Source organism: Pleurodeles waltl, chromosome 1_2, assembly GCF_031143425.1.
Source record: "Pleurodeles waltl isolate 20211129_DDA chromosome 1_2, aPleWal1.hap1.20221129, whole genome shotgun sequence".
Classification (NCBI taxonomy): domain Eukaryota; kingdom Metazoa; phylum Chordata; class Amphibia; order Caudata; family Salamandridae; genus Pleurodeles; species Pleurodeles waltl.
Genome location: NC_090437.1, coordinates 513,980,569 through 514,004,867, shown reverse-complemented (window position 1 = coordinate 514,004,867; position 24,299 = coordinate 513,980,569). Strand labels below are relative to the sequence as shown.

Here is a 24,299-nt window from a genome sequence, read left to right as displayed (position 1 = left end):
ACCCTGGTGCTGGGGCCTGGTTAGCAGGATTCCAGCACACTTTCAATCAAAGTTGGCATCAACATTAGGCAAAAAGTGGGGGGAGGGTAACCATGCCAACAGTGGTACTTTCCTACATATGCTTTCACAACTTCTCTTCTTAAAAAGATTAAAAGTCTACTGTGTGTTTTATTTTGTAGCTGACAAAGATAATCATAAAAAACTATGGCATGTCTTAAAATCTGAACTTCTATGAACTAATGACTGCATTAAAGTTAAGGAGTTAACAATATTTGTGAATAGTTAATTTTACCTCAAGATGTTATGCTACATTTTAGCATGACAATCGCACATTACGATCCTAAAATAAATACAACAAATAGAAACATGGTATATGTGGGCGTGCTATGTAAAGAAAATCGTAGGAATCTCCTCAAAATTACAAAAAGAAATCTCATTAAAGGAAATGGACAGGGGATCCAACCATACTGTTACAAATATAAACCTCTCCATAACCCACAAATTACATTCTATCCTCTAACGTGGTGCCCTAACATGCAGAGGGAAATGACGCAATCCTATTTGTCTGGGATCACACACTTTAAATGAAAGTAAGATGTATGGGCTATGATCGTTTTTTTTTTTATTATCAAACGTTTCCAAAATTGTTTTATTTTTCCCATTTTACACATAAATTTGATAGAAGCAAAAATTAACAAATCATCTGGTCTAGGCAAAGACTCAAATTTCTTCTAACAGACACATATAATGAAAAATTACAGAAAGATTTCATGTATTTTGTTGGACTTTTTGCCTTACGCAGGGTCATCCCCAGTCTTTTTGCCTCCTTCCTCCTGGTTTTTCTGACCTCTCGCTGTTGGCTCTAGGACTCTGAGCACTTTATCACTGCTGACCAGTGCTAAAGTGGAGGTGCTCTCCCATCTAAAGTTGGTATGATTGGCTTATACCTAATTGGCATATTTAATTTACCTATAAGTCCCTTATACAGTGGTATCTGTATACCCAGGGCCTGTAAATTAAATACTACTAGTGGGCCTGCAGCGCTGCTTGTGCCACCCACTGAAGTAGACTTTCAATCCTGCCTCAGGCCTGCTAGCGCAGGGCCTGTGTGTGCAGTTTCTGCCACAGGGACCTGGCATCTAAACTTACTTGCCAGGCCCAGAACTCCCCTCTTACTACATGTAAGTCACCCCTAAGGTACGCCCTAGCTAGCCCTATGGGCAGGGTGCCATGTATGTAGAAAGGCAGGACATGTGCCATATTGCATGGTCTGTCCTAGTAGTGACAAACAGCCTAACTTGGTGTCTCACTGCTGTGAGTGCTGCCTTCTCATAGGATTGCATTAGAAATGCCCTGCCTTATGTGTAAGGGGTATTGTCTGATTTATGAGGGGTAGCGTAGGCGTGTTTGGTATGGTTGTGATGGTGATAATAAATGCTGCTTACTGGTGTGGGTGTATTTTTTATTACTATCACAGAAATGCCACCTCTAGAAAGTGCACATTTATCTGTGCTTATGACTCTGGTGTTTTGCAGCTTGACTCCAATCCACGTCTGGGCCGAGTGACAGTTGGGGCTTTGTGCATACTTTTCAGACAGCCTGTACACAGGGAGGGTGGAGGTGTCACAGAGGTGCATCTGCATACTGAATAGTCTTCCTGGGCTGAGAGAAGGGAGATGTGGGGCACACCTGCATTTGTAAAGGCTGTGCCCTGGCCTCACACAATAGGGTTGTTAACCCCCCACTGATGTTTGGAGCCTGTGCTGAAAGGAGAGAGGGGGCACTCCCAGAACCAGTTGTAACTGGCTGGAACCTCCTCTCACTACCATTGTAAAACACTGTAAGAACTGACTATAAGTACAGGGGAATTTTCCCCACAATTTGAAGACTCTTGGAATCATCTTGGAACTGGACACCAAAGGCTGAAAGGACTCACCAGGAACCGCCATGGACTGCTGCTGCTGTGCTGACCTGTGACCTGCCTGGTCACTGTGAAGGACTTGCCACTTGCTGCCTTTCCCTTGTGCTGGCCTGTAGCTGGGCCCTCCACCTGAGGACCTTGTCTTAAGATTCTGCTCCCCAGGGGCAGGGTGCTGTGGCCCCTGACCCCTGCATCCATTTCTTCACGAGGGGTGCTTCTCCGTGGTTGCGGCTGCCATGGCGCTGATTGCAGTGCGCTTATGGAGCCTTGGGAGCTCGTAGGCTCCTTGCTGCATTGTGCCCCTTTAAATAAGATCACCGCAGTGGCCCCAGAAGCTGGAAGAACACTTGTGCACCGCATCGGATGCAGGTGAGTGTCTGCTCGGGCCCCAGGAGGGGTCCGATCTTCTTGTGCCTTCACGGCAGGACCAGGGGAAGGCACGGGGAGTGCCCCCTTCCCCCTGGCCTCTGCGTTAGGAGCAGGACGCTCCTTTTCTGCTGTTAGGTAAAACAGGCATTATTGTGGGCCCCCACCCTTGGTGGAAGGGCCAGTGGAAGCCCAGGGGGGCCCCAAGAGATTGCGGGTCCAGGGAGGGGCCTGTCATTAAACCGGAGGGGGTGCGTGGTGCCCCCTTCCTGTCCTAAGTTGTTTTTGCTGGCTTTGGCCCCCCTCGTGAGGGCCGGTTGAGGCCCTGGGGGGCCCCCAGTAATCACAGTCCCCGGAGGGGCCTGTCTATAAAAGAGAGGAGGTGCATGTCGCCCTCCTCTGACCACGGAGTATAAGGGAGGCCCCCGTTTTGTGCACAGGAGCGCCGGGGACCCCATTGTTCGCCTTCTAGGCACTGTAGGTGCCTTCATCCAACCAGGTACTGTTTAAAGGACCAATATAGTTGCAATCCAAAGTTCTTTCTACAGACTTTTGTTTGATTCATATATTACCTACCTGCATTTGATGTTTTACATATGTGTATGCAAATGTTCCTTTTATGGACATGCTTGCTAATATGTTTTTCTAACTTGCCATATGTTTTCTAATGTTCCTACTGATATTCTTATGACAAGTGCTGTGATGTAATAACGTGTTTTCCTGACTACTGCTTATGTTGCAGAATACTGAGTAACCTGTGTGTAATGTGTGACTACTGCTAGGTGGCAGAGTAACTAATGTGTAACGTTCTGACAACTGCTAAGGTAGCAGGATAGTAATGATATGTGATGTTTGGTCTGATAATTGCCTTGTGTACAATACAGTATATTTTCACATAATCTGGTGTTGTGTTTCCTTTGTGGTGGGGATATTGCATCACGTGTGTTGTGTGTGTTGTGCAAACGCTTTACACATTGCCTCTGGGTTAAGCCTGACTGCTCGTGCCAAGCTACCAAGGGGGTGAGCAGGGGTTATCTTGGACGTGTAACTCCCTTGCCCTGACTAGAGTGGGTAAGTTCTGCCTGGCTGAGGTGCCTACCCTAGCCAACCAGAAACCCCATTTCTAACATATTTTAACACAGAATGGCAGGTTCACATAATCATAAAAAGGACCTAGAATAAAATGTACATTCTCTTTAAATCTCTTCTTCATGGCAATGTATATCAGAATCAGGACTTTAATTTTAAACTCCTTTTTCATTTATGGGAACCTCTAAAACATAACTATGAAGGGGAGAGACAGAACTTTGCACTGTCTTCTAGGTATATCGGGACTCTTTCATTTGAATGGAAAGTGGAGGCCTCACCAGCACATCAATGGCAAATATAAATAAGTGGAAAATAGTGATGTGCAATAACTGGGGCATGGTGTGTCTCCGCCTTTCATTAGAGGTTAGGTCTGATTCTAATAACTTCAAATTTATTCTGTTCCCTCAGCAGGATAGAACAAAAATAGCATGTTCAGAAAACTTCCAAGACTAGTCTCTAATCTCATAAACTGGATTTTTCAGAACCGAGAGTGTTGATGTAATAGGGAGTATAGGTTGCATCTGGACTTCTCCCTACAATACTTCACCTCAGTGAAGAGACTTCTACTGCTGCACTAACAGTGGATGCTAGAATTTACACAGGATGGGTTCACCTGGGAATCATACACCTATCATTTGCAGTCCTTGGTTTTATCAATCAGAATGCTCACAAGAGTAAAGGCCCGCTTTCCACAACTCCAAAGCCTAAAATCTTTCACCAGCTCATCAGAATACCACTCACATTTCCTCTACGGTTGCATCACTCCTCTTCTTTAGGTACACATCATGATAACACACAACAATGCCTATCAACCAACAAAGCCTATCAACCAATGTTGTTTAGCAAGTGCATTTAAAAAAAAATGCACAATTCTAAGCACACAATGTCCATGCCCCAAAATATTTTTTTCCGAACTGCACACTCAGTGGTACTATGAGGTCCAGCAATGTACGTATGCGTAAACGGGCTAGATTCAATGGCAACACACACAGAAGGAGGCTGATGGTGCGCACTGTGCTAAATTCCGACTTAAAGAGGCCTTCACAGCCCTTCTTGAAACCACTGGCATTACCCTTGCTAATATGAACTATCTTCTCTGCATGCTGTTGACCACCATTAAAGTCTGAATCAGAAAATGCATGTGTGTTCCCTGACACTACTATCATCCATGATTATTCGTTAACTCAACAACTAACTCCAAACTAACCATCAATGCTTAGAAGTGACTGGCTGTCCCACGGCTGTCTGTTAAGAACCAATTAGATGCACAAATCAATAATTAAACAAATACTTATCAGTTTTCTTTTTTTAGTCTTAAAACTAAACAACAGCTGCTTCCACACACCATGTCCTAATGGAATGAATCGCTATTGGTGAGGCCATTATCACTGAACTGGCCATCATGCTAGTTATGCATCTTTGCTTTGGTCTTATCACTCTTTCTCATGCACCTTTTTGCCACCCGTAAAACCAGGTAATTCAATACAATGAATTTCAATGGGCAAAAAACACCATCAGGTAGCACTCTGATTAAATAGTGCCAGGAAAAAAACACCATTAGCTTTGAAAAGTTCACCACGAAGTTTACAGGTCTGTTAGCAACATAAAAGGGGTAGGCACTCACAGGTAGTTATTGATGGGGGTGTATAAGGCCCTAACCTTTACCCTGGACCTATGACAGCACCCCTGTCAATAACTACTTCAGAGTACCCGACCCCTGGATAATATTGGTTAATTAATGCCCCCCATGGTAACTCGCAATTGGCCCAGTTAGTAAGGATCCTCAATGGCCCAGTCTTAATTACAATACAGTGCCAAGCCAGCGAGGAGCGTTAATGCGCCCATGCATGTGCGATCATTAATCCCCTGATTAAACTGATCATTAATAACCACTTACGCAATCAATGGTTCAAATTAGTAAGAAACCTCATAACTGAACTCAGCTAAAAAGGAGCATTATTGCTCCATGCAGAAATGAGCATCAGTAGTCGCAGCTAATAACGTTGATAATGGCTCTTGAAGTAGGAACCTTCCCATCTGTTAATGAGCCCAGACAGCAAAGACAATGAACTGCTCTAGCTATTAAAGAACCTCAATATCCCAGCCAGTAATGAGCATTAATGTCCCCAGGCAGGAATAAGTCTCAGAAGGCTAAAAGAGGCACAAAATAACATTTTAAAAAACTCAGGGCCATATGTACGAAAGCTTTTCCCCATAGACACAGAATGGGTAAAATCCTTTGGTACATCTGGCCCTCAGTGCGGTCTCTGCTTCCCAAACAGCACAGAAATGTTGCTTTTTTATTTTTAACATATTTACAGGTATTTGCAAATGCCAGGAGGTAGTTTGAAAAAAATAAAACAACGTTAACGGTGCCAATCTACGTCACTCCCACAATTGTGGTAAGAGTCTGGTAAGCCGGTATTTAGCTGTCAGTTGTAAGGGAAAAAGTGAAAAAACATTACACTTCTCTCAAACTGCTGATGTTCCACAAATGTAATTGTTTAAATCCTCCACTTTAGAGAAACCAACATCGAGTCCCTTTCAGAATTAAAATAGACTCCCTCCTGTTCCCTGTGGTTCATTTCTTCAGAAAAACATATTTAGACATGGAACATAGTGTTTCTGTAGGAAAGTCCGATGCTGAGCCATCGGGCGTCCTTCTAGCATCCCCGAGGCAGTGCGCGAACAGAAATAGCTCCTATTGTTTTACACGGCTCTTTATATGTCAAGCAAACATGCTGCTTTTAATACACAACTGTCCATCGTGTATTAGTATAAAACAGTCCACGCCGAGCAGCTGAATGTGGACGCCCTAAGAGGTGAACATCTTCCTATCGGTAGTGAATAAGAAAACTATTATCAGTTCTGGTGTTAAGAGCAGCCCCCACAGCCACTGTCTGCAAGGGAACCGTGCCCCAACTAATTCATAGGAGAATACAGAAATACAGCACGAATTACTGAATGGATAAATGAGTGAAAGAAGGCCTCAGCCCAATGAGATTTTTCTGAAGCCTAGCAGAAAAAGCTCGACATTGAAAATGACATTGCCCATAGCTAGCACTTCTTTTCCTCGTCTAAGCTCCTCCTGCACTTTTAATAAGAGGATATGTGAGCATCACAGTAGGGTTATTTATGTTTAATAGGACCGTGCATCCTGGTCACAGAAGGGCTGGTATATTTTTAACGGGAGGTACAGAGACCGCACGTCACAGCTGTTAACTTTGATGGCATAGTGCATTTATAATACGGCTGCTATACCTTTAGTGGTACAGTGCAGGTACCTCACAGCAAGGCTGACAAATTCATAAGAAGGCAACACAAATATTTCACAAATAAACCACTAAACTATAATAACACAATCAATTATTTTGTCAAGGCCATTACAAGCCAGGTATGTTTTGCTGGCCACACACACACATCTCAAAGCACCTTGCTGCCTCTGCAACATGTATTCCTGTATCATAAAGCTGGCCTTCCCTTCTTTGCGCTATAAAGTACTGCTGACGAGGTTCAGCCATCAAAGGATGCGCTACTGCTGATGGAAAGTCACAGAGGGCCTGGCATTAGGTTAGTGACTCGGACTCTACAAACGTTTCTAACAGGTTTGCATATTGTAGTCAAATTGTTATGTCTTCACTGACAGTCCATCATGAGCATCGCCAGTGGCATAACGAACCTTGACCTCCCCCACCCCTGCAAAGTACCTGGAGGGCGCCCTCTCCCGCAGGACCCAGACTGGGGCCTGCAGCCCACTCACAGCGTACTGTGCTGAGAGGGCCTTCTGGAGCTCGCCCCCGCACCGCGGAGGCTGCAGGTGCCTTTGTTACGTCACTGAACTTCTCATCATGGTCGCTGTACTTAACCATTGTGGCTGTGAGCCCATTTCTGGTATGTGAAAACTTGCTAGCTTTGCTGCTATACCTCGTGTGGTAAAGAGTAGTTACTTCACAGCAGAGGTGTGACACCTTTAATGATACAGTGCATGCACTTGCTCACTGAGTTACCACTCCGTCAGCAGCACAGTAATTTAATTTCACAGCAAAATTAATATAAAATAGGTGGCACTGTTAAAAAATTTACACAAAGCATGATAGATTCTTAGTGGTGCTGTACAGTAACACCACAGCAGGGCTGATATATCTAACTTCACAGTGCATACTTCCTAGCAAGGTTCATGTACCATAATAGCACGGTACATGCACTTCATAGAGAAGTATCTAACCTTCAGTAGCACAGCACGTACATTTCACAGTAGAGTTACTATACTAATAATCGAGCTGTACGTCCCTGCATAACAGTGTTGCTGTATCCTTAATCACACAGGTTTACTGCTCTGCAGGCAGTGGCTGCCGGTAATTTGACCACCAATGCATATATGTGAACACATACAGCCACTCACACCACACACAAATACACATACATTCATACATACACACATGCATGCACCAAACATTAAAAATAAAATGCACCAGGCCAGAGTGGTGGGAGGGAAGCTCTGTAGTTCCTGACAAGTGGGATTACCACCTCCTCTTACTGGCTGACCTTAATATGGGTCAGCTAATGGCAGGAGATGGCAGTCACTACCTTGCCACAGAGTGGGGTGGGGCAAGAGAGACTGCTGACCACACCCCACTCTGTGACGAGTCTCACTGATGAACACCCGGCCTTGGGCACTTCAGGGCTTACAACGGAGGCACCCAGGTCAGAGACTACCAGTGACACTCCCCCTCGTCATGAGGGGGTGGGCCAACAAGTGATTTGGCAGGCTGAGGAGGTCCCTCACACAGGGCTGTGACATCTTCAGACTGCAAAACTTCGGCTCAGGCAGCCAGCAACCTGCACATTTATTGCATGTACAGCACCTGGCTGCCTGACCTTAACATAAAGAGTGTTTTTTGGGTTGACCTTTACTCAGCCTGACAGACACTTTTCATGTTTGGAAAAAGGTGGCGGGTGAGGCCCCTTCACCCTTATGGATAGGCGCAGCTGTCTGCAGGGCTGCTGTACAGTAATGAGAAATTGGTGGCACTTCGCAGGAGGGCTTTGATCCTTTAATCACCCTTTCCAAGTTTTGTGCATTGGTTAATTCACACATTTTTTCGGACATTACTATCCCATACAGTTATGAGTTTTTTCAGACTCGGAATGCACCCAGTAAAATCGGTTGCTTTTCCGCAACCATTTATCTATCACCTGTTCAAATCAGAGAGTCAATTTTACAGAAAAGGATCCAGAATCAGGAAATCAGATGTAAAAATGGACCCTGAAATTTTAGGACCCGGATATTATTCTACATTCCAAGCTGAAAACAAAGTAACAGGGGTGGGGATACCGACCAGACCTGGCAGCTCTGGGCCCATTATAATCACCTCAAGTTGCCATCTTTCACTTAATCGAAGCCTTAATGTGACAGTGCTGGCACATCTCATAAAGAGCAGTTCGTCCAATTTAAGCAGGGTTTAGAGGGTACCTTTTTCGACAAATTGACGTGATTCCTCAAGAAGAATGAAAAATAAGGTTATTTTTACAAGTAACAAAGTGTATCACGCTCTTAAGTCTTAAATACTGCAATCTTTTGCACAGTGCTTAATTTATAAATACAAAGTTGCCGGTGCCCAAAGCCCTCCTCTTAAACAGCGGCTGCTGCAATTAAATGTGTGAACACGGAATACTGAGGCGGCGTAATCCTGAAGCCATCTCGAGCCTCTTCAATCCATATAAAGCCACTATCTGCCCCCTCAGCTCACTCTTTCAGCTTTCTACTTTCTCCCTTTCTGACGCTTTTTCGTTTTTCCCTTCCTCCGTCTTTCCCATTTGTGTCTTTTTCTCGCAGCAAATGCTTGAGGCAGAAGAATAAGTCCCGGCCCTAAAAAATAAGTCCCGGTGCTCAGCACCGGAAACAACAAGCACAAACTAAGCACTGCTTTTGTATAACTAGGGCTCTCCAAAGTCATTTCATGTCAATTTTCTCTCCACCAGTTATTGTTTAAAGAGAATGCATACGACGAAGAAAGATTGTGCAGACCAGTGAAAGTAGGCCAAGGGAGCAACTTTATTAAATGGTACAGCCACTTTCACACTTTGAGAGGCACATAACATTGATTGCTTAGGGAGCATTTCCTAGTTGCTTGGCATGGTTTCACAGTGCATTCTCGAAGGGCGTTAAGAAGGCACCGGTGAGTAAAACAGCTTTATTATGACAATGCATAGACATGCGATTTTAAAGCAAATTTGTATTAGTCATCTTGTTAATAAGAACTAAAACATGTACATGAATTACTGAAAATAATGACTATGTCTTTCTATTCGTCTCGCCTTTTCCAGTGAAAATTTCATTTGAGATCTCTGTATGGAATTTCCCCTTTGTGAATAGGCTCCCAAAGTGTACTAAATACACCGGTATACAAAATAGCTTTCATTAATATCCTTATAACTATCATTTTTGCTATATTTTCAGATACATTTTCGTTCTTGGTTTCTTCAGCTTGCAGGCAGACTTTGGGTTTTGGTAACTGGACCATATGAGCCATAATAGCTTGGTAGAGGCATATGGCACCTTGTCCACCGGCAATGAAAGTGTCCACGTGTTTAGTTTTACAATTCAAGTCGCCACAAGACGATCTATAGAAAACTTAATGCATGGCTGCTCTTCCAGTGGCACTACATTAAAAAAAATGGTATTTTCCCATTTTCATGTCGGTGTACTCCAACACAAATTAAGGAATCTCCTTTGTCCATGCTCTGAGCATAAGATTTGCAATGAGCCTTAGCCAAATGCTAAGTGTCTTCCATATATGGGTTACTGCACATTAATGTGCTTCGAGCCACAGCAGGGGTGTTGAATGAGACCACAGTAGGACCCCGATAGCAGGCAGTAGAGCATTTCACCTTCCTGTGAGAAGAATCTAGATCCTCTCCAAATAGTAGCCACGGGGTGCGCAGGCTCAAAGTGTAAGTCTGCCTCAAACCTTGCTATAAGAATTTGTTTCAGTGCTCCCAGTGCATGCGCTTGAGGAGTAAGGGGAAACCCAAAATTATAGACTTGAGCAAGCCACGGCACTCCTTGGAAGATGAGAGGATACACCAAACCTTTTGCTGTGGTCTGCTGAATGCTCCCCTGCACATAAAGACAGGGGGTTACTTAGTGTGCACATAGAAGGCTGTGCTATTTCTTGGCAGATAGGGCTCAGAGCTGCTGGTTGCTAAGGGCACTGTTCTTAAATAAAATGCTAACCGACATCACTATCTAACCACCATTAGACATTAATAACCACTTCCAAAATGCAACTCTTATCAATGCAAACATTCCCCACAGCCGTGCATGAGAAAAAAGGTATATGCTGGGATATAGTCAACTCGTTTAGTCAACTAGAGTTTCCACCACAGATTTTATGTGGTGCTTTAGCGGACTAGCATACTAGGGTTAAACCTGTAACTTGATGTTCCTGATTTTTCAAGGATCAGGGCTAAGTTCACGTGTCCTGCGGATGGACATTTCAAAGCAAAACATTATTCATGTCTCAGGGAAATGGAGAAATGTAGTGTTGTGTTAGTTTTTGTCACTGCAACCACGATCAAACAACATACATAACCATGCCTTCCCAAACCTTTTAATACATGATCCGTCCTCTTTCATCTCCTCTTTTTCTACTAACCCGGGTAGGTGAACTTTCAGGTCGCTACCTGTATAACTCAAGGCCTGAAGTTAGAAAGAGAAGCAAGATAAAAGGAGACGGCTGTACCTCTGGCTTACAATGAAGAATATGAGAACAAGAGTGCACAGAATCACACAAATAGGTCAAAGCGTAGCAGTGTGTACTCTCGCATACCCTATTATTTACCAGCATGGCAGGGGTTTCTATGCTTAGCAGCTCATTATCACTACAAACCTTGTTACCTTGTTGCCTCCAAATAACTAAATTTCACACTGTTCAGTGCTTCTGCAGTGCTTCCCGTCTATGGAGCTACTTTCTACATCCAAGACCCACCACCAACTATACCTCTTTCCTAGGCTTCATGTTGGTGCACTTGCCCTTGCTCTTAACCCTTGTAACTTAAAACATCCCCTCACTTTCTTACTGAGGGAATACTTAAAATGAAACAATAGACATTCTTCTTCATACACAATACTGCCTATGTTTCAGATCATTGATTTTGCGAAACATTTCTCACTCTAAAGCTCTACCCCCACTTATTTCCTTCTCTCACGTCACCAGATTTTCACCATTGATATCTCACAAGGGGTAAATAGTGAAAAAACATCTTGAAAGATGCCAGAAAAGTTGGGGGACCATCTTACTGAGACTGTAGAAGATTTGTTATCCAATTGACAAAGCTTATGCATTTCTCTCTTTTGTTTAGGTCTTGTGTGCAGTGCATGTTTACTAGAATTGTTTGCGTCCTCATTCCCAGAATCATCTACAGAGGTTGCCCTCTGTAGTATGAAAGCAATGGGACGGGTGAGGGAATTATCAAACCATGTGACACTGTCACTGGATCTGAGCCACACAAAACATATCCCCAAAGCAAGAAAATGGAGAGCAAATGCATGTCTCAAGAACCCGTTGGAAAAATAGGTCTCATACAGATACATAAAACGGCAAATGTAATGGAAGCTCAGCTCAATTCACAGGACCCTTTCAGACAAAAGAAAAGCATCTAAAAGGGGTAAACTCTTGTAAATGGTGGCACACAAGTAGAGAAAGAATAGGCAGTCAAAATGAAGCGTGAATATCAGCTAAATAATGTTACTGAACAAGTGGACACTGTCCTCTACTGTCCTGAAGGAATTAATTGCAAAGAGGAAAGAATTTAACAATACATGCAGTTGTAACAGCACAGAAAAAAACATTAGGGACAAAAATGGAATGGCCCTAACTAGTCCAACTGCTACAGAGACTGGGCTTGTGCACTTATACAAGGAGCTATTATTTACACGAGGAGTTCATTGAATGAAATATCTGGAAACCATATTCAATAGTGTTTTGTGGGATATGATCACTCATAACGTAGAGATCTGTGGCACAAAATCCAAATAATATAGGCAGATGGCACAAATATACACCTTCCTCTACAGAAGCATACAAATTGTGGAACATCAACCATACTTGAATTTAGTTACATTTTCAGCAAACTCCCGCTCCAAGTGAGACTTTGAAATACATAACTATGTCATCAGAAAGGGTTTGTGGTAGAGCGCCACATTGACAATTAAGGCATTCAAACCACATGTTCATATTATTTGGTGCAATAATTAATGCAAATTGTGTATTATTTGCCAAAAACACAATATTTGTGTTACAACTAATAACAACTAGCGTGTACAAACATTAATTAAGTATAAACATTGCAAATCTGGCCCTGAAACCCTGTGAAATGAAACAAGGCCGGACAGGTACTCGAGTTGGTCATCCAGTCTCCAGGCATTATTGTAAACATTTTGCAAGGCTGCCTTAAAAGTACACCTTTTGCAATAACATATGGGAATGTAATAACTACATGAACAAGCATATTGCATGCTTTCTCAAACCTCAAAGGAGGAGGTGGAAATGAAAGCTAGAAAGCAACTACTGGTTATTTAGCATAACAAATATACGTTTTTTTTAATGAGAATTTCTACTAAAGTGAATGATAATGAGTCAAGTGAGCCTATTCGCCACATCATTTTGCAGTATGTAAAGTAGTACTTCCGTTGTACTTTTTTACATTCTCTTAGAAGCCTCCATAAATTGTCTGGAAAACATTTAAAGTGGGAATATGATGGAACTATGCAATAACTATTCCATAACTATTCCAAGGGAAATATAAAAGATTGTACACTTTTTGAACTTTTACCAATAGTGAGTTGGACATTTCAGGGCTGATGCACAAAGTCAGCAACAAGTACATAATAATGTATCTTGTAGTAAGACCTCACATACTTGTAAATGCCTTTATGAATTAGCCACATCAATCACTATTGAATGGGGACAGCTTCTTGACATGATCAGGACCAGAAGAGTAGACTGAAATCCTTAACAAAGTTAAATCTACTTTGACTCTTGAAACCTAGTAGTGAGGGCGACTCATTGAAGGGGAGTTGTACATAAACCCGAATGTTTCGGTTTAAAAGATGGCTTACATTTATGTTAATGTTCTGGTGTAATTCTGATGAGAAACTGTATTGAAGGCCAAGTGCGGAGTGATGGATTGTCGATCAGAAATACAATTCTTTCAGATGTGCAAAGAAACTAACAATTGGCTACATGTTGCAGTTTCATATAAAGTCATTGATCCATTATTGGTTGCTTCAAAGCAGTGACTGGTTCTTTTGCCAAATGAATAAATGATATGACTGATTGCATAGTAATGTATTGTTGCTATGAAAATACAATAAGGTCTTAGGCTGTGCAATACAGCCGAGTAGAGAACAAGTAAAGTGGGCTTTTCTGTTTGGCCGGCCCAATATAGCCGGCCAAGAAGACATGCACACTTTGTGCAGCAAAAGCCATCCTCCTGCCCAGTCCCGCACCTTACTCCCAGGAAAAATAAAATGATGATAACATTGCGTTATTATCATTTTATTTTTCCTTTCCCCACAATCCAGTGGAGTGACGCTCCTCCGCCTGAGCGGAGGAGTCACCCCTGGCTGCAGGACACATCAGGGCGTGTTTGATCTTGGTGCAGAACATCATAAGACTTTGCGCCAGATGAAGAACACAACATCAGAAGGCGTTGAGCCCAGGTGCTGACAACTATTAAAGGTATTGTATCGTACGGCATCATTAGAGGAGCACTCCATGCTTGTAAGGAGCCCCCAAAGTGCTTTCTTGACGATTGAGTAAGTAACTAGTTGGATTGCTGTTCCAGATTGCTAGATGGTGGGTTCCTAATGTAGTCCGTGAGTTCAGTACTGCATGATGCTCGTAGATGTAGTACTGCATAATGCTCGCAGGTGTGCTGTAATAGTATCACAGCTGGCTTGTAGGCGAGTGTATGCTTCTAAGTGAAGTGAAAACAGAGTGAGATTTCGGATTGTGGTTGCTTATGACCTATTCCTTTTTGTGAGCTCACCTTGAACTAATATATGTTTAAGGAAGAGCCATGTCTTTCTTGAATACGAGATGGTTATTGTTAATTAAGTGTAATTACCTGCGCCTAACGGCTGCTAATTACCCTCGCCGTAATAACGAGGGGAGAATAATTAAAAGCCTGCATTGCTCTTCAGGAAAGGGAGATGTTACCTCATTCCTCCATATGCTTCTCCAGCTGAGCATCCAGTTCAGCGAGGGCGCAAGGGACTACTGGTGCTTCTGCGCCATTGCAGCGGCGCTGCACCCTCGCCTCCTTCACTTAGGGGGAGTCGGCTTTGTAGAAAACAGTTATGGGCAAAGCAAATAGATCTGACGTTTTCTTAACAAAAGTTTATGGTTGTGTTTCTGTTGCATTGTATTGGTGAGTCGGTGCAAGTTAGGATTGAGTAGATTAGTCAATGTCAGTGGCTGGACGAATGTGAAGTGTGGGCGAATGTGAGAAAGTATGATAAATAAAGGTGGCTGAATGCCAGTGAGCAGGTCAGTGGAGGTAGGAGGGACAGAGTCACAGATTCACCATACGGTGGGCTTCTTGGGACAGAGTAGGTTTCATTCATCCTGTGTCACACTGCTGTTATGAAACAGCAGACAGTAATAGTAGGCAAGGTAACTGGTAGGCATAGCGTTGCACAATAAAATCTAACATGCCCTGCTGCCAATTGTAAGAAAAGGTCCATTCACCTTTGATAAATGTATCCATTTCATCTGTATCATTGCAATTCTTGGTGTTTTTGATAGAGCTAGATTGCATCAATTGTGATGTTCATTCTCTTTACCTAGAGCATCAGCCGTTCCCCTCATACAGCTGCCAAGAATTGCTTTTCTAGCTGTATCCATAAGGTGCCAGCTTTTTGTGATATGGTTATTTCCAGTATTGCTCGAGGAAGCAGCAATCAAACTACTATATCCAACAATTGCAAACTGGCATGCTCTAATCAGGCGATTGCCCTTCTTCTGGAAATAGATAACTACCTCATTCCTCACACTTAGTTGGCTTGAAATGCAACAGCACAGCAGGAAAAAAAAAATCCATAGGATCTGAACAACAAAACAGAATTCCACAGTGCTGCTGAGGAGGTGGACTATGATCTAGAAACATATCACCAGAGCAGCACTACAGAGAAAGCAAAAGGAAAACAAACGGGTGGTAAAGTGGTGGGCCAAGGAGGCAAGTGGCATCCCCCACAGTCTAAGAATGACATTATATATGTGTGGGAGTAACAAGGGAAAAAATACTTTGTATTTTGGGTATTAATTGCCAGAGCATAACTGGTGACCACCTTCATACAATCATGCTCATTTGTGTTAAGTGTAGAAAATGGGTTCATCAAGGACATCCCAAATATGACATTACACTACGTCTCGGCGAAATTGGGAAATTCTATCCTTGGGAAATATGCACAGTTGCCATTAAAATTATGTGTATCACATGAAATACACTAGCGTGGTCATTCACTTGAATTCTGTACTTGTGGTATGTATGCAGACATTTCACAAGTTATAAACTCAATGTGTTTTCCTTCCATTTCCTAACATAACACAGAGAACGTTGCTAACACAGCACATACTGCAGCCAGGTTTGGATTTGTCATCTGTACAATCAGGCATTTCCCTCGGGGAATAGAGCAAGTGGAGGCTTTTTTTGAAGGCCAATGGCTGATAAGGGAGTTAGCAGAGTAAGTAAACTGAGAGTTTTGTAGAGATGAGCATTAGAAATGTGCATAACCAAAGAACCAAAGAAAATTACCCTTAAATTTGGGGCCTGATTTACATTTGGTGCATAGGGTTACTCCGTCACAAACGTGATGGATATCCCGTCTGCCATATTACGATTCTATTACATCTATTACATCCTATGGAATAACCCGTCCGCCAAACTTTAAATCAGGCCCTAAGTCTTTTCGTTAGGACTATAAACTGTTGGTTAACTAAATGGTTGTGAATCAAATATTTATTGATTTATGGATCACATGAGTTGCTTCAAAGCACGTAAATGCAATATGTTCCAAATCAACCATCCATACTGGTGGTTCAGGCGGCTCTTAATCATTTGCTATCCGCATTGCTTTGTAGGTAGCTCTAAACCAGCAACTCAGAATTTCAAACATGTGGAGATATTACCATAAGGCAGTAAAAACTTGACACAAAGATGCCCACAGGTAGTGTTAGAATAGCACTGCTCATACTAATTATAAACAGACCAATTACAGTCATTTACCTGTTCAAAGTCATCTTTGGCTGACGGAAGATCAGTGGCTAAACCTGGGTCCCCGACTTGTTTTTCCATTCGCTCGCCGTGCACCACAGTGGTTTTTATAACTTTGCTGACCTTGCGGCTTTCTGCTGGCTCAGACTGAAATTCAGCACCCTCCGATAAAACTCCGGGCTCAGACAAATTCATCTAAAGGAGCAGAGGAACGAATCTACTTTAGACAGCTCCACATTTCCACATCAGTTGCTGAGTGATTTCAGGTTTATAACAATGCACAATTGAATAACTATTTAATCTACAACTCTTGAGGAAGAACACATTTAACAAGAACTGGTAATGTTTAGTATTCTGTACTTTATACAGCCTGGTAAGACTGGCAGATAATCAGAAGGACACTCCATGCTGAAGGTCCAGGGATGGAAAGGCTCATCTGTCATTTCAGCTTAGTCTGTATTTTATCTCCAATAGTCCATTATTAGGTCTGGCTTTAACCAAGACCTTTTGATTTTACTAAAATTATATATATATATATATATATATATTTATATATATATGAATAATAATATATATTCTTAAGGGGCTTTTCAGCCAATAACCTTCATCGAATAATCTGTTGTTGAGTCCTACTTTTCCACCCACTACTGCATATACCATTAGGCAATAGGCAGCCCACTGCAGCAATTGCCTTACATCACTTTGAGTGATGGTATTCTGGTCTTTCACAAGGAGCACATCCACACACAAAGTAGTTCCCTTCAGTTCCAGCGACTATTATGGCAATACCAGTTTTTTAACACCATAAATATTTTTGCATTTAGCAGTTTTTTAAAACTATATCGGAGAAAGCCCAGCAGCTCCCCCAACAAAAATGTTGTTCCTAAAACATGGGCATTGTGGCATGTAGGGGGGCACAAATCAGGCCCCCCCTATGCCAAAAAAAAAATATAAAAAAAAAAAAATTTATACTTACCTGAACTTACCTGAATGTCCCTGGGGTGGGTCCCTCCATCCTTGGGTGTCCTCCTGGGGTGGGCAAGGGTGGCAGGGGGGGTCCCTGGGGGCATGGGAGGGCAGCTGTGGGCTCATTTTGAGCCCACAGGTCCCTTAACGCCTGCCCTGACCCAGGCGTTAAAAAGTGGCGCAAATGCGGGGTTTTCGGCCCCGCCAACTCCCGGGCGTGATTTTTGCCCGGGAGTATAAATACGACGCATTTGCGTCGCCGTCATTTTTTTAGACGGGAACGCCTTCCTTGCATCTCATTAACGCAAGGAAGGCGTTCACGCAAAAAAATGACGCTATTTGCCCATACTTTGGCGCTAGACGCGTCTAACGCCAAAGTATAAATATGGCGTTAGTTTTGCGCCGAATTTGCGTCGAAAAAAACGACGCAGATTCGGCGCAAACGGAGTATAAATATGCCCCTTTGAGTCCCAGATTAGTTTTAAGAGGTACATGTCTCAAAGCAACGGAAGGCTAGCAAAATAACAGGGCCTCATTTTCAAAGCACTCAGATGTGTCTTACAAACACTTGGACAAAACATTCAGTAATTTCATGACAGCAGCCTAGGGCAAGACAAATAAACAGATCCCGATAGCTCAGTACATGAAAAGAATTAGAAAGAACTTGAACAGTGGTTGCTGTTTGCTGCCAAATGCCAAAAACATTTAATTTTCGTGAAAGCAAGAACACAAAAAATGAGACATCATAAACACAAAATGTATCTTTATGTCAGTAAAAGTTCTCAAATGGAGGTTCGTAGCATTTTCTTGCATTTTTTCATCGTGTGAAACACCAACACTAATTTAAACGAAATGAAGTAGGAATATGATGGGTACATTTTTAGCTAGCTTGCTGCTTGTACTCAGGAAACTGTATTTTCGGTCCTGGGCTCCCAATTTAACAAATCACTGCATTCTGAGCAGTGAAACCTTAATTGATTTTCAGGTAACACATGCATTTTATAATAATGATTTGTGAAAGGAATGTCCAAGCCTGGCCACATTGGGCACAATTCACAAAGTCTTGAACATGTAAGTTTAATACAGAAGGTGCATTTACACTCGTAAATCTATTTACTAACGCATACTAATACCCGAATATGATGTAATATTCCATGAGAGTAATACCCCAATATGGTGTTCTATTCCATGGGAGTAAATCTTCTCCCACGGGAAGATAGTGGACATCCTAGACATGAATGCCTTGACAAACCACCTTTTCTGTGGGTATTTTCAAACTTTTTCATGCTGCATTTCTATTCTGAAAATAGTCAGATACGTACTCCTGTTAGAGGCAGGAGGAAATATTTTTCCAAGTTAGGAATGGGTTGGAAACACCCACAAAACGTGTGATGGTTGGGGGGTTAGAGTTTCTCAACAAGGAAAATTATTTTCACTCTGGAGAAAAAAAAGACAGAAACAAGTGTTACTGCCTTAATGCAGAGCCCATTTTCATAGGTATTTTTTCCACATTAGAACAATGGAATGTTCAGAGCTCCACATTAGAACAGTGGAATGTTGGGAGCTCCATTGCAGACAATGGAGCAGCAGTGCCTTATATAAACTGATACAGGCTAGCCACTCTCAACAATTCAGTGTTCTAATACAAAACCTTTGGATTTCTCTTTCCCCTGCCTCTCCAGAACATATGGAGTGAGCAGGGGAAAGCGAAAGGCAGGGGCTGTGCTGAAGGGTCCACTGAAGCATTCCCCCTCCCTCACTTGATCCTCGGAAAGAGGGACGGTGAATGCTCCCCAGCTCTTGGAATATCTGACCGCGCTGAATGAGAAAAAGCAGTTTAACTGAGTCCCCTTTCACAGCTGTTGCTGTGAATATTGAACGGCGTGGCCCTGCGCGAGGCGGTTAGCTGTTGAACAATCACGTCAACAGCTGTGAATCAAAGGCTTCGGAGCCTCGAGAATTTCAACCCTCTTGAACTCCGAGAGGCTTTTGTTTTTATAATTCTGCCCTCAATTGATGGAATGATTTAACAGCCTTAATGCCTGCCGTAGCGGGCTACACTGGCCACTAAATGCCCACTGCCTTCTTTAACGTAAATACTCATTCCCTTGTTTAAAGCTGGAGCTTGCCTTTAATGTTCGGTATATAAAGCTAACTTAGAACATTGGAATGTTGAGAGGTCCAGTGAAAACAATGGAGTAGCTCCAGGTTTCTAATGGCTGGTAAAAGCCCGGAGCTCCAACATTGCAATGTCCGTCTTTCACAGCAGTTACTGTGAACAAAAACCTCTTGGAGCCCAAGTGGATTTTAACCCCTCGGGCTCCGTGGGGACTTTGTTTTAGTAATTATAACATTCTGCCCCACAGGGGCAGACTGTTTTAATGGCCTTTTAGCCCACCGTAGCTATGCTATACCGGCTATTAAATGCCTGCTCCCTTGTTAACACTGGAGCAGACTTCTATAGATTTGGCACATTCTTGCTCTCTCCATTTTAAGCAGCACAGCAAATTATCTTGCTGAGTTGCACTGCGTCAAATATTGATAAATCTGGCTCTTCATCCAGATTCTGTCCGGCAATATGGGTGGATGTGGTGACTAGCTACTTAAGACCTAAAGATGTTCAAGACTCAAGCACATAAATGGAATCAGATTTGGGCGGCATATCTATCCACCTTTACAACTAATTCAAAACCTGTTTGTTCTCCTGTCTTGAGGGATCTGACTGCTCTTCATTGGCTCCTACTAGCTAAATGGGCTACATTCACATCCCTCTGCCTCTCAAGCAATGACCTGTTTATCTCTGGCAATGTTCCTCCTATCAAAACTCAAGACTTCGCTCGACTAATGTAAAACTTTTACGTGTACCAAAAGTATGAGAAACTTGCTAGGTGGATGGCTCTTTTGTGTCAATTGCCACTAAGCACTAAAAAGCAATCTCAACCTGCAAGTGCTTTATAGCCAACCATTTGGACATCAGTAACCAATTGAAAATCTTTTTATTTCGGGAGGCCCAATTTTCTCCTTTACTCCAATGACTATTACCACCAAGAACACTATTAGGGTAACACAGCACCATAGAAATAACTTTCATTCATTCTTTCACCCACTCATCATTCAGTTACTGTTTGCATTCAAACACTGTGTGTATTGCAAATGAGAAGTTTATTCGGCACTGAAGAAAGTGCAGGATCTTCTGAATCTAAGTATTCACTGAAAATTTGCCATTACTCAGGTACCCTCTTTCTTCCCCCTCGTGTGCAAAACCTCAAGTAATAATATCTAACAGGATTTGCATTTTATTTTAGAAGTAAACCTTTACTGGTGTGAAGACATCACACCAGTGTTTGATTCAGTAAACTGCAAACTAGTAAGAAAGGGCAGCAGATTATTCTTGTATCATACCTAAATTAAAAAATTGTTGTAGTTTTTCTAGCACTCGAATTTCAGATGCACAGGCCAAGACGTGTGCTGTGTTCAGCCCAGCACGGGCTACTATATGTTTCTGAAGTAATAACTATGACCTATGTTGAGAGGACATTCTCTGTATTCGCGGCTAAAAGGTGAAATTCACTTAGCAGTCTGAAACATGCCTCTTTGGATTTAAGATAGGCATGAAAACACGGCTCTATGTCCAACAGTTTTAGGCCTAGATTTACTATGGCAAAATTTTGCACAGCACCCATGGGTCTTTTTAATGGTAAGTAAACCAATGCAGTGCCTTGTGACACTGATGCTGAGTGCCATATGGGTGTATGTGCAAAACGTGAGTAAATAACACCAGTTTTCTTACTTCCTACAGCCCTCCTTTTGTATTCTGACTTTTTATTTGTTTCTCTTTTTATGTCTCCTATATTCTCAATGTATTTTAAATATTTAAGGGTTAGTTGTGTGCCAAGAAGCTGTGGTATGAGTGCTTATAAAATAAAAATAACATAGTTTATATAGCTACTCAATTTTCCCTGGCTTGCATTGCCATCTTTCTTAACAGTGTATCTCTCCTAACTCTCTATCAAGCCTAGAACTCATACTATTTGTCACCTTACATAATTTACAGGTCCTCTACGTGCAACCTTTTCTCTACTACAGCCTATTTTCCCCTTCAATTTCCTGTTTGCCAACCAGATCCCCAAGGTTCTTTCCTCACTTTTGCTATTTTTCGGGGATGATTAATTGATTCATAGGACTCCTTCCTGGTTCTTTACCAGTGGATCCTGCCTTTACACTTTTCTGCCACATTTAGCACTTCGAGATGGCCTACTGCATTATAAAACATTATACAAGCAACCAACATAACGTAACACATGTAGGTTAGTCTATGTGTTTGATTGACAGCATGTGAGAAGGTCTTTGGTTATATAATCTGTAGGGGTGTCTGTGTGCTGGCATTACGGTAGATGGAACTGGGGGGCATATTTATACTCTGTTTGCGCCTGATTTGTGTGAAAAGTTTTGACGCAAATTCGGCGCAAACCTAACACCATATTTATACTATGACACCCGACCCCGCGAACATCAAAATTCCTCTGTGTGCGTCATTTTCTGGATGCGGGAAACCGCCTTGCGTTAATGACATGCAAGGTAGGCGTTCCCGTCCAAAAAATGACTTTAAGGCCTGTGCGCCTTATTTATACTCCCGCGTCATTTTGACGCACAGGAGGGGGCGGGCCTTAAAAAATTGTGCACAGCATGATGTGTGCCATTTTTTAATGCCTGGGTGAGGGCAGGAGTTAAGGGGCATGTGGGCTCACTTCCATGGTCTCTGACCATGGAAGCAGTCCACAGGTGCCCTTCCCTGCCCCCAGGGACACCCCCTGCCACCCCTCGCCCACCCCTGGAGGACACCCATGGATGGGGGGACCCATCCTAGGTAAGTAGAGGTAAGTATGATTTTTTTTTTTAAAGTGGCATAGGGGTGCCTAACTTGGGCCCCCCTACATGCCACTGTGCCCAATGGCCACGCCCAGGGGACAGGAGTCCCCTGAGTGTGGCCATTGGACAAGGGGGCATGACTCCTGTCTTTCCTAAGACAGGAGTCATTTCAATGGGGGTTGTGCGTCAAAGAATGGCGCAAGTCTGGTTAGAGCCATGATTTTTTACTCTAACCTGACTTGCACCATTTTTGACGCACAACCCCCATTTTTCCCTACGCCGGTGCTGCCTAGTTAGAGTAATTTATTTTTACTCTGACCAGCCCGCAGTGCTGGCTAACGTCAATCCTTAAATAAGGCGCCCGCCTGATGCGTATGAATGGCGTTAGCCGGCGGTAACAATGTTTACTACAAACCAGCGCTGCCGCTGGTTTGTGACAAAAAGTATAAATATGGGCCTGAATCTATACACAGTTCTGTAAAATAGTAATAAGGGATTGTTCTTGGCAGGAGGGACTAGAGAAATGTGCATGCACAGATGTTGGTAAATATGCTGCCCTCGATGCAAATTTACATTCATATCTCACCTATGTCAATTTGTGCCCTTTGATTTGTGTCTGTGTGTACAGGTGAACGTACTATACACAAAGCAATCCTATTGGCTTTGTCAAGACTTGTTCAGTCTTTTAAACTGATCTCAAGGTAGTTTGAAGAGATTATGGGGGTTGGGTTGTTGATGTTAATAGAACTGGCAGACGACCAGGTCCTATAAAGAATGAGTGCTGACAAGAGCAGTCAAAATGTCACTCTCTTGCACTCGTAGACTGTTTAGGGACAGTACTGATCAAAGGTGTCTTCTTCTACCAATGCTTGAGGAACTGAATTTTTTCTGAGACCAAAGAGGAATATTATTGCTTTCAATAATAATGGCTACTGAAGGGGTATAGGCTGCCTCCCCACTGTAAGAAATGTAACCTCACTCACTATTAGGTGGTCAGAAAAAAGAAGTCCATAGGTTTACCTCACCTCTGGGGGACTGGTGCACTCAGTTATTATTCAGCGCTAAATTCGGCGGTAATTCGCTGTGATTATGAAGTGAATAGTCTGGTATTAGCTTCTTGATTGAAAAGATGGAGAACAATTTGAGTCTGTTTGTCTGCTGATCTGTATGTTTGGGTGCCTGTGTGTGTGTTGGGCTGTGCTTGCAGGAATATCTGTGTACGTACATGACCTGCATCAATGTGTTCATTAATGGCGTGTTTCAATAAAAAAATTCAGAGCTACTGCCATTTACAGTGTACGTTGATCTGGTGCCCCCGACCAGCAGGGCCCGCTGCAAATATCAACGGAAAGGGTGGAGGGGAGGTCGGGAGGTGGAACAAATAATACAATTTAAAAAAAGATTTATCATTTCCACCACCGCGGCCGTCTCCTGCCGCCTCGTTCGTTGCTCCTTTCCTGTTCACTGGAACACCAGAAGAGGCTCTCCAGCAATCCTGGCACTGCTTTCATGCTAAACCTAGCATGAAAGCAGAACCAGGATTGGTCTGAGCCGCTCGGACTGCCACACAGACACAACCATGGGGCCTGTGCAGTTTGTCCAGTCCAGCTGTTAAAACACAGCCGGACTGGGGAAACCTAAGATGGCCGGCCAAACACACATGTGCACTTAGGTGTACTCCTCCCTCATCCCCCATCCCACTTCCCTTGACCCAGCCCTGCCCATCTCTTCACATGTTGGCTGAGCCAGCAGCAAAAAAAAAAACAATATTGAAGTATCGTTTTATTTTCTGCTGCTGGCTCTTAGC

General features: G+C 42.9%; 1 protein-coding gene across 33 annotated transcripts in view; it reads right to left on the bottom strand.

The window, feature by feature from the left end:
• The window catches only part of ANK2 (ankyrin 2), a 1,630,948-nt gene that overhangs the window by 14,944 nt on the left and 1,591,705 nt on the right, over positions 1-24,299 (bottom strand). For all 33 annotated transcript variants that reach the window (XM_069241684.1, XM_069241892.1, XM_069241902.1 and 30 more), the window contains one exon: positions 16,670-16,852. In XM_069241684.1, the coding sequence (XP_069097785.1) occupies positions 16,670-16,852 (183 nt within the window). The remainder of the gene's footprint in view (positions 1-16,669; positions 16,853-24,299) is intronic.